The sequence below is a fragment of the Rhagoletis zephyria genome, unplaced genomic scaffold (assembly GCF_001687245.7).
Source record: "Rhagoletis zephyria isolate East Lansing unplaced genomic scaffold, Rhagoletis_zephyria_1.1 Rzeph_scaffold_03347, whole genome shotgun sequence".
In the NCBI taxonomy this organism is placed as follows: domain Eukaryota; kingdom Metazoa; phylum Arthropoda; class Insecta; order Diptera; family Tephritidae; genus Rhagoletis; species Rhagoletis zephyria.
In genome coordinates, this window is record NW_016160430.1 from 41,267 (window position 1) to 53,398 (window position 12,132).

A 12,132-nucleotide genomic window follows, 5' to 3' on the forward strand; every position below is an offset into this window, starting at 1 on the left:
GTGCAAGGATTCGATTAAGGATATCTACCATATTTGAGCCATTAACGTAAAAAAAAGATTGATTTAAGACACATTAACAGGTCTGTTCTGCACGTCACCGCTGATTTTGTAACCGGAAAATTGTTTTTGTGTTTGTTATTCAGCAATTCAGCTATGAAAATTTGTGGAAATTCTGCCATTGTATTTATCACGGGAAAATATTTTTCGTTACCAGCCTATAAGAATTTACATACAGATGTATGTCATAAGAATAAGGCCATAAATCTATAAAAATTGACTTGAGATCGTGTGTAAATATTTGCAACATTTTATCAGATTATGAATCAAAATAAATCACATTCAATGTTCAACCGAATTTAGCTTAAAAATGTACATGGATGTCAAGTCAAATATGAAATGTCGCACACAATCTGTCCCCATTGCGTGTGGTATTTTTGGGGCTCATTAAATCATGGACGTGGCCTTCAATTTCTAGTTTTTCGATTGACTGAAAGTGCAAATGCAAATCGTGCAAACATAATTGATTTCATTTACAAATTCATACACATGAGCGTCTATTTTTGTTCATAATTATCACAGATTGAAAAGAATCACTTTCGTGGACGATGTATTCAAATGGGTATGCAAAAATAGTAATTTGTGGGAAGCACTTGGAGGAAACAAAAGTCATTTCAGTTTCTGGAGATCGTTTTACCAAAGAATAAGGATAACATTTTATGAAAATGTGTGTAAATTATGTGCATATACATACATATATACGTACATACACATACATATGTATATTGTGAAAATCCAGCTAAATATTCCGACAGAAAAAAAGTATGAGTATGTGTTGCCGAAGAAGAGGAGCTGAACTAGAGTCCGACCGATTAATCGGCATCGGCATCGGCTAGTATCGGCCAAAAGAATCGGCATCGGCATCGGCTGTTTTAATTTTTTTTGCACTTCATTCCATGTTATTTTTTTTTACTTCTTTAATTCCTTTAAATCTTAAAATATTAATGCATCTGAGTTTTCCTGTCATAAATGTGTTCTCATGTTCCGTTTTTATGATGTACGGTGGCGAGAATGTAAATAGGGAAGACACATTTTAGCAAGTTTTGGCTATTTTTCTTTTGACAAATTTTAACAAATGTTCATCAAAGTTTGAAACTGTTTAACCAGCTTTTATATTTTTGATTTCTAATTTTTTTTGTTTATTTTTTTTTAGTATAATACTTATACTTATCTTACTTATCGATGATTTTTGGTTCAAGCATTTTGTTCCATACAAAGTATGTTCGAATTTTTTTTTTGTATTGAGAAAATCAGCAACACCTTCCACAAAAAAGTTGCCAAAAAAAAGTTGCTACTTAAAATTTACACTTCGTATAATAAAATTGAATGGGCTACAAAGCGGCATACTCAAAATGTTTCTAGAAGAAACTAATTAAAAAGCTATCGGATTTTGCTAATTTTTGTACAGAGTTTGAAATTTTTTCATAAAAAAGTATTAAACATTAAATAAACGAAAGGGAAGTAGCCAAAGAATGCTAAAATGTCTCTTCCATATTAAAATTTTCATCACTGAATTCCTAAATCTTTCGTGAAAACACATTTATAGTCAGAAAAAGCTGCATATTTTTACTACACTATGGGTACAACTGGGAAATGTAATTTCTAATAAACTGACTATGGAACAAAGTATTGCAATGATATGTAAGTATAAGCGAGATACTATTTTTTGAAACATATTTATTTATGTATGTACACAAATAAGTGAATAGATTCTTGAATTGAATGAATTTAGTCATTTGATTTTTTGTTATTATTAAAATTTTTAAAAAGCATTTGTTCTTGAATGTATGGTAGTTTTTTTAAACAGTCGACATCGCCCAAAAATTGTGAATCGGTCGGACTCTAGGCTGAACACAGCGCAAAGGGATTATAACCCTCACTAAGTAGAATTCTCATTTCTGTGTTGCCTTTTGCAGAATAAGAGTAATCAGTTTACGCATATTTTGAAAATTTGCAAAGTATACCATATTTCAAATTAAAATTTTTAATAAAAATACTCATTTATTCCCTAATGTTATCGAGATCAATACGAAACAAAAGTAGATAGATTGTTGATCATCCCCTTATGTTTGCGCTTTTAATTTTCGAACATCTGGTAACACTTTTCTGTTCGCCATTACAGGCAATTTATTTGTTTGCTTGTTTAAAAAAATAGTTAAATATTATTACTGATAAAGTGAAAAGAGTGATAAATAATGTAAATATATACGTTTCTTAACATCCCCGCCAGGTTTCATGAGAAAATTCAGTATGAATAATTAAAAATAATTGGGGTGCTGAGATTTTTTTTATGTAAATTTTATTAAAAATGTTAAAATAAAGCTATTAAAAATTTATAATAATTTACCTCATTAATTTTTCTCTTTTTAACCGATTTCAAAAAAAGGAGAAGGTTATCAATTCATCCGATTACCTTTTTTTATGTATATTACCGCATAACTTTGGACCACATTAACCGATTTTGATAATTCTTTTTCTGGTGTCTCAGGAGAGGTCCCATACTAATTTGGTTTAGATGCGATCATTGGATCATGAAGAAATTAAATCTAAATTTTTATATGAGAATTCAAGTCGGTATTGTTTTTTGTTAAAAAATGCTTTGTTTATTTTAACAATAGTCTTCGAGGGTCTTCTGCAAATCGATAAATCGTTTTAGTGATGATTCCATTTTGTTTTTTTTTTTTGCGCCCCCTTAGCCCATACCTCCGTACGCCCATGTGTGTTTGTATCACAAAACTATTATTCCCAGCCTAGGAAGACAGCACAATACCAATGAGATTATGAGCGATAAGTATTTTTTTAATGGCCATTTTATTCATCTTATAAATAACGGTATTCTATGTATCTTAAACTGAATAACAAAGAAATGCAAATTATCTGCCGATAAAAAAAAAAAATTTCAACAGTAACGATGCGCGCAATTTACTTCGGAATTGGGAAATGGTGCCAAATATACCGTAGAATAGAACAAAAAATATATAAATAAAACAAATATTGGGAAATTGAATTTTTTAATCTGAACTTGCATCGTTTTCACCCAATTGCACCGAGTGGCAAGTGGATGCCTACCCAATTTACAATAACACAGTTTTTTTTTCTTTCCGCTTGTTACTTGTTTTGCTTGCACAGTTCTTTGTTTGTTTTAATCTGCTTGCACACCGCCACTGGCTGCAGAATGCACCCCGCCACACTCAAAGACACAAAACAATTGGCACTTGGCTGCCAAAACAGTCCGAGGTTTTTTTGCCATTTTTTTTTTTGTTTGTTTTTGCATTTTTTCTTTTTCTATATTTTTTGGTTTTTGGCCTTCATATGTTGCAGAGTCGCACAGCACAGACAATGGTCTTAAGATCATATTACATAATAAATATTCTCATGAAAGGAGGTAATCACACTTGTGCTAGGGGTGGACTTATTTTGTCGCCTTTTTTTTACCCTGGTTATGATGAGCGGAGTATCCAGATCGTTGCCGCCGACCAGACGAATGCCCCAGGGTGTATTGGGACCATCTCGTTGCAGAACTACGGTGAATTCATGTAGTTTCGGGCTCATCGCTTGCCACGAAAAGCAGCTTCCTTAAGGTGAAAATAACGTCGACGACGACGACGAAGCCAACTACTTTTTCAATCGAACACAAAAACAGGACACTTCGCAAAAAACTGGTTCGTCGTTAAGGCAAATACAAAAAAAAAAATCACAGCGCACTCGCGTTAACAGAAACGCACGGCCATCGAGGAGGCAAGTGGACTTCTATCGCTGCTCCACTGACACCGTAACGGTATGCTTTGTATCTTTCGAGGCAATGTGGATACGCAGACGGCGGCTATGTTCTGTTTGTCTAGCTGTGGCACGGCGCTCGGGCGCTCGGGCGGTTTGCGGTGTTGCAACAAGCCGATTACACTGAAAATTCGCAGACGATTTGATCGCGCTGAAAGTTGCTCAAGCACTAATTTTAAATGCGCCAAACATCGAATCGAATTTGCGGCGGAAGCCGAAATGCTTTTTTTTTTTACTTATTTCATTCGACGTTTTTGCAATCCATCCGTCGGCCCTCTCCCGGCTTGTCCCCTTCTTCCTAGTTGTCCTCTTGTGGCCACCACAAGTTTTCTGTGCCTTTTAGTGATGGTTCTTTATTTTTTCCGTTTTATTGATGCTTTTACGATTCGTTTGATTTTTTTTTTTTCAGTTACAATTTTTATTTATTTAAACTTTCCTTGTATTTGCGAAAGAATCGTTAAAATCATAAAAACAGCCAAAATATATACCACTAACTAAGAGGAATTAAGCGCGAAACGCGAGGGGAAAACGGAAATGAATAAAAAAAAACACTAATAAATTTATGTACATATGTATGTATTTATCCATGTGTGTATGTATAAGTTTTAGTTTTCCCGTAGTCATTTACTTATACCTGATTATCTTCAAAGGTAAACGAGCCACGGTGAACGGAATATCCCCGTGGGTAACTAGGTAAAGGGGCAGCCGCATGTGGGAAAATGGGAGTGCATTGCCTTTTTCTGCCAAGCAGAGATTAACAACTACGGTTGAACGAAAAGATGCATGGCAATGTAAGCGAGCGGATAATGTGTAGTTTTGAAGCTACAAACAAAACAAAAAGTTTGAGGGCTAACTTAAGTATATCTTTTTTCACGTTATCTGAACAGCTGCTGTAGCCGAACTTGTTGGTCACGGGTTCAAACCAGTGCACAGTGGGTCACAAGACAGAAAAAGTGGTCAAAATTCTTGCTTGACTATTTAAACATGAAAAAAATCAGAAAAAATTGTTTTTATGGTATAGCTTATTATCTAAGGTATCAAAATACGTGGTATATCGATAAGTACCAGGTGTACAAAAATTATGAAAAATACGAGAAGGCACATATTTTGAATTTTTCGAAGTTTTAATATCTTAAAACATATTAACAACTCAACGGGTTTACTCTATTTTCTCCCATCTTACCTGGTATTTTTTGTAGAAAGTTTCTGGTGAAAAAATCTAAGAACAGGGTTGCCAGATACATGAAAATTTATAATTGTTAAAAAATTATATATTTCGGAGCGGGTTTGCCACCTTTCTAAAAAGTTGCAATAACGTTTATTAAAAAAATGTATGCTCATTTAATATTACAATATGGGTATCAACCGAAAGGTGTTTGAACAAGCTTTAACACTAACATGTTTTTGAGTACGGTTACCTATTTATCAACTAAGCCCAGATTTTAATACTAAATTAAAACTAATAGTTATAATTTCACTTCGTACCTGATTTTAAGTCCACTAAACGTGGCAACCCTACCAATATATTACTGCACATCTAGAGGACAATCCCTTTCATTTGACACCTCATGTTTGATAATTCAACGAACGGAATAACTTTTTATACAGGGGCCAACCCTATAGAATTTCTAGGTATCGAAGATGATTATATTAACAAAATCTTGGTAAAAAAATCTCGACTTTGCTTTACACTATGTAAGGAAGGCTATGCGCGTTCATTTGGTATGCCATTATTTTCTCCAACAAACGGTGAATATCTTATAAATTTTAAATAGTTGGCAACCCTACTCGAAAAAATAATACATTATTGCACTTCTAGAGGCTAAGTAAGAAAAGACTTTGAAGGTGACGGCGCAGAACTGATACCTTAGCTTAGTAAGATTGAATATCGTAAGTTTCTTAACAGTTGGAAACCCTACTCAAAAAAATAAAACATTAAATATTTAGAGGCCAAACCGTTTCATTTGACACTTACAGGTCGCAACCCTATGGAAATTCCAAATGCAAAAGGTCACTCTCCTGTCGATACAGAATATATATAAGAGAAAATCTCGTCCAAATCCATTCAGTAGTTTTTGAGATTCTCCTTTATACTAAGTTTGTATAGATATGACCAGAAAGAGAGGTTACTCATACGCCGTGTATCCTGCATGTTCATAGACGAACATACGTTTTCTGGAAAAGTTAACAATTCCATAATTACAAAAAGCGCAAACTATCCGCCGACTTTGATTAATGTACATATGTTTCAAATGGCATAATATTTGGCTTTCGCATACTCTAGGGTATCTAGATTAAATAAGTTTATTGTTTTAAGCTTTTAAATAACATTGGTTTTTGGCCACTTTTCAGTCTTCTGGCCCATTGTGCAGTATTGGCACCAATCGATTGATTTTTAAATCAGTTAATTAATTCGATTTAATTCAATCCGATTACAGTCTATCATGATTAATTTTAATCTGATTGAACAGTTAATCGATAAAAAAAAAAATAATTTTTAATCATTAACCCTCAGATTTATTAAGTAGGTTTGGTGATTAATTAATTTAAATTTTTCCGCGCACATAAGGCCAGTTAATCGAGTATGGCTAGGTACTTCTTCCTCATCAGTCTAAGCAAGTTGGTGTGCATTTTCATTAAGTTCTATTCTAACAGACGTTATGCAAACTAGGTATTAAGTAATATTCCTCTGCGCATGTGCAATGGGTTGTAAAAATTCCCAATTTATGGATTACTAATAACAATGATTATAATTTTTGTATATATTACCTGATTTTTATAAGCGTGAAATACAAAATAATAACTATAACTGATGTTCGGTTTCAAATTCGGACAAACTAGGCCACTTAATCAGATTTTCATTTTAATTGGGTAAACGATTTATGATTAAAATTAGTTCATCGTAGTGACAACCGACGATTACCGATTAAAAAATTTAATTATTAATCGTACAGTTGATTACAACATTACCTTTTCTCACTGGGGTAATGCTGGGGAATGTATAAAGTAATGGATAACCCCTATAACCTATGCAAGAAGTTCGCTACAGCGTTGTCAGACGAAAGAATTGTGTCGCATGTGGCTTAACAAAACTATAAATGGAATCTATAAATATAATTTGTTAAAAAAAAATTATAATTCCGCAAGACAAGGTTTGAGCCCGTGACCAAACAAGTTGGTAGTCTGATAACATGAAAAAAGATATATGTACTTCAGTTAGTTCTCAAAATTTGTGTCCTGTTTAAAACTACACATTATCCGTTCGCTTACATTGCGAAGCATCTTTTCGTTCAACCGTAGTTGCTAATCTTTTCTTTGAAGCAAAAAATAAATGCANTTCAACAACTTTTAGTTAGTTACATATATGTACAGACTTGAGTGTGTATGACACATGTACGACTGTATGTATGAATGTGTGCATCATGTACAATTTGCATGTTTGTTTGCTTTTCTCATACCCATTGGAGTTTGTCTTACGTGTGTTTTATTTGATTTCCTGTGGCGATCTCGGATTTTCATATCTCACAGATAATTTTACGTTTTTTAATTAATTTAATATTTTTCATTCATTTTGTTTTTGCATGTTTTTTTTTTTTTTTTTTTTTTTTGATGTGACAATTTAGGCGGTAAACTGTCAAACAGCTGAAAAAGAAAATACAGAAACAAAATACTTCCGGTTCGTAGAATAACCCAAATACATTCATACAATATGTATATTCGAGTACGTACTTAGTTTATCAATTGCGCCGCACAATATTTGGCAGTTGAGGCATTTATCGTTCTGCCCTCGTGCAAGCGTAAGTATGTATGTATGTATGGAAAACGTCGTTAAATTTTTGATTTGCAGATAAATAAAACAACGAACAAATTTACCACATATGTACATACATACGTTGTTTTACGAGTTCATACATACATACATATATATATATGAAAATTTTTTCGAAATGAAAAGTGTTTATTAAATTGGCCGCCATGTCCAACTACAAGACATTTATGTAAATAAATTGTAGCAAGAGAGTGAAATGTTGCAAGTGAAACGTAATTCAAGGTCGTCTTTATAATATCCTATTGAACAAAGTTAACGCAATACTGAATATTTATATCTACTCGTACAAGTGTAATAAAATTCCAATTAAATTTATAAACCACATGTTTAGCGCCAGAGCGCACTGTCCGACAAATCGAACTAAACGAAGTAACGCAATTGAGGATATTTTTAAATGCCACTCGTACATACATGAAATAATCGCTTTGTGCATATGGCATAGCATTTTATATCAATCTCTATGATGAGTTGAGTTACGCAAAACAAAAAATATATGTATTTAAAAAAGGCCGCGCAGGAACGCAATAAACCAAAATCAGAATGTACCAAGAGCTGTGTAAAGCACTCAAAATTCTTGTTTTGAAATATGTACATATATTTGATGTTGATTACATTATTGTCGCTAGTTTTTCTTCTACCGAAAGAACAAGTGCAGGGGTATCAAATCATGAGTCCAGCACTATGTTATGGTATGCTCCTCAATGTTAGTTTGTACGTATGTATGTACAACATACTATACATAGGAACATTATTCTGTTACACTATAACTAAATTATAAGACAATATTAAGTACAAGCTATGGCATCGGAGGCCTTACGCGTACATATACCTAAATACATAAATAAAATATAAAATATCTACATAAGTATGAATGTATGTACATAATATATTAGAGCACTGCACGATTACATGATAATAACAACTAATAATAGACTGGCGCTTATACATTTTCAATGGTTGGCCGAGCATCTACTCTGATTTGTGGCGTGCTTCTTGACGTAGGCATCCACCGCTTTACGCCGACGCCGAACAGCGATTTTATTTTTATGGGAAGCTGTTTTTCATGGCAGAAATACACTCGAGAGTGTGCGATTGACTGCCGAGGGGCGACCGCTATTGGAAAAAACGTTGTTATTTTTGTATTATTATTTGATGTTGAATGCGCACTGCTAACTACTAGTAAACATATAATGCCACGATGTCGACGCTTACATGGCTACTCTTTCACAATTTCGACATGCGACTTTGGCATGGAGGTAGTCATCAGAGGAGCAAGTTTCAACTTAATTGTAAGACACATAGGAAGGTCTAAGCGGAAAAAACTAAATAAATAAAAGTCATATATCTAACGTATTTATGGGCCAATTTGTCTGCTTTTTACAATATACAAAATATACAAAATTATCTCGCCAGGTGGCGCCACGGTCGAGATATTTCAAAAAACCGTATTTATGGCCAGATTTAGTGCAAAATTAGCGTATGCAGTTGAAACATAATAAGTCATAGATTTCCAAAAACTGTACCTCGAATTGGCGCCGAAGTCAAAATATAAAGTATATTCGACATAACATTCATGTTTTATTTGCGTCAAAAATTCGTTTAAAAGCAATTTTAACAAAAAACCACGATAGAAAAAAAACACCCGCGCGACATGTCCCGTGCGGCAGTGATTAAAATTAAATTTAAAGAAAATATAAGCAATTTGTGGGTAAAATCAAAACCATTTTCAAGAGACATCAATGCACAACATTCTAAAACTAGTCACATTGAAATATTTCCTCAGGTTTCGCTGAAATCGACATTTGAATTGTTGGCCACGAAAAACACTTATGTTTTTGCTTCGCGCGAATGCCCCTTGGTTTTTTGTAATTATCTTGAAAACGAAAAATTGACCAAAATCAACTTTAGCACCAATTATAGGGATAATTAAGAACTTTAAGTTAAGCCTATTGTCAAAATAAAAAAGGTTTTAGATTACGGTTTTTTTTTCAGTTTGAATGTGTACAATGGGTCACGCTCGACATAATGGAAATACCCATATGTAACGTAATCGTACAGTGCTCTGGCATGTATGTATGTACAACAGAGCGTATACTTTACGTATGCACTGGGATGAACTAACTATATACATACATATGTAGATATGTAGATATATGCGCATAAGAATGCATTTACGTCTTTGATTTGGTATTTGGTCAGATGTCAGACACTGCTACATAACGAATTTTCATTCGATTTCGATGGCAATAAAATTTGCTTTATTTATATTTCTACAGCACTGGACTAACAAGAATGCAGCTGGGATTACGACTAAGAAAAAAATCCATCTATAAATAAATATATAAACTAAATCTAGCACGAAACGACAAGATAATAGTGCCAATAAAGTGCCGTAAAGAACATTCAATTTGCGTGTATGTATGTACATTAGTGTGGTCCAAAAATGCATGTGAAAAAGTAATGTCGGAATTTGTATGCTCTCACCCCCTAGGATTGTTCTATACCGAAAAATATATACCACTATTTTTTATTTTAAAATTAAAAAAATATTTAGAAGTCGCTCAAAGTTGTCCATGCATTTTATATGGGGAGGAAGCAACTTTTCGTAGAAGTGGTATAGAATTCTTGAAAATCAATATTTTTCAATCGGAAAACTCTGTTTCTCTTCAGGAGATTCCAATAATAACAGCCAATTTGTTATTTAACCATTTTTGCATAGTAACAATATTTTATAGGTTCGCCAATACTGCCAGAAATTGCCAGAAAATTAAATGGGTAATAAATAAAAATATTTAATATTAAAAAATGGTTAAATAAACAATTGGGTGTTGTTATGGGAAGTGTCCTAAAGAGAACCATAGTTTTTCAAGAATTCTATACCATTTCTACAAAAAGTTGTTTTTTCCCATATAAAATTCATGGAGAACTTTGAGCGTTTTGAGGGACCAATAAAAATTTTTTTTTTGATTTCAAAATTAAAAAGTTAGGGTATTTTTTTGTAGAGCAATGCAAGGGGGGTGAGAGCATTGAAATACCGACGTTACTTATTTTGGACCACCCTAACGTACATACATATGTAAGTATACGCATGTGTATTTCCTTTGATTTCTAAATGCCTCTGCATTCTAGTGATCGGTGCATCGAGCGACCCAAATCTTCTCGAATTCACAGCAACTGACTAACACCCGATTTTTTACGCTCATTTAAATTACACTCTAAGTAATCGCATGAATCACATATGTATTTAAGTACATACATGTGTATTTGTGTTTGGGATATGCAACGGATATGCAGTTGTTGTTTCTTAATTTATGAAAACAACGAAAATTTCGGTGCATCCTTGTCTTATCAGAAATAAAATTAAAAACCAAATAGATTGCTACGTAGCAACTTTACACCTGAAATGCTACTTAACATGAGCGAGGAGCTATTATATGTAAATGTGAAAGTTTCTATGTTTGAATGTTTGGGGCTTCATCACGACTGAACGGATTTCCATGGACTTTCGAACACAGATAGTTTATGACATTCACAATACCATGGAAAAGCGATAATCGACTGATAGTCGTTTATCTACGATCAGTCGACATTCGCAATAGGGCTGTTAACTTCAAGTCAGCACATTCTATCGTCTACCAAATAAACTGTGTATCTGCTTATGATATTTTGGACAAAAGGAGAGTATAAAACAACCCGTATGTTCTTGGGCACCCTTATGTACATATCGTCACCTGAAATGCAAAAGGACATAACAAAACATCGCAACTGATATGGAAAAAGTCATGACTAATGTTTTTTTTTCAGAAAATGATGTGGATAGTTGTAATTCGATGAAATTCATCATATAAATCTAAAAGTGAATTTCGAATTTTTTATTACTTATGACTTTTTGCATTTCAGCGATGAAGTTTGTTACGTCTTTTTGCATTTCGGGTGACGATATGAATTGTTTTGTCGACCCTTAAAACTTACTCACTGATTGACTTATGGAGTAAACACACATACATATGTATGTATGCACATATACATATGTATATGGATATATGCATTACTAAAGTGTTGAGCCTCTCTTTTGTAACTCACCTCGGGCGAAGCTGGTGGTGATAACGGTATTGAGTTCACCTCAGCTGGTTCATCTATGAAGTGTACGTGCTTTTTGATACTATTACGGCGACTGGTACTTGTGATAAGCGAACTTTTCCTGCGACCACCGATGTAGCGATCGAAAATTTCGCCGTCTTTTATATAGTCCGGCACGCGCCAAAATGCAGGACGTTGATACGATGTGCTCATTTTGCCAACGACTGGCCAAAGAATCGACCGGACGGACGACTCACCTTCAATTCGACCGACACAGAGGCAACGAAATGAAAAATTTATAAACAAATTTTAGACGTTTTCGCAGAGAGTGAGCGAACTCCAAGAAATTAATAATTGAGAAATTGGAAAAGATCGCACAAAAGCAAAAG

General features: G+C 33.7%; 1 protein-coding gene across 5 annotated transcripts in view; it reads right to left on the reverse strand.

Annotated features, from left to right (window-relative positions):
- Positions 1-12,132, reverse strand: part of Zasp66 (PDZ_signaling and DUF4749 domain-containing protein Zasp66) — a 42,069-nt gene extending 29,937 nt beyond the window's left edge. Inside the window, exon 1 of one of the 5 annotated variants that reach the window (XM_017623740.1) lies at positions 11,747-12,130. In XM_017623740.1, coding sequence (XP_017479229.1) covers positions 11,747-11,956 — 210 coding nt within the window. In that variant the 5' untranslated portion in view covers positions 11,957-12,130. Of the gene's footprint in view, positions 1-3,492; positions 3,940-11,746 lie in introns of those variants that run through there. The other 4 variants (XM_017623741.1, XM_017623742.1, XM_017623743.1 and 1 more) reach the window with 4 other exon arrangements.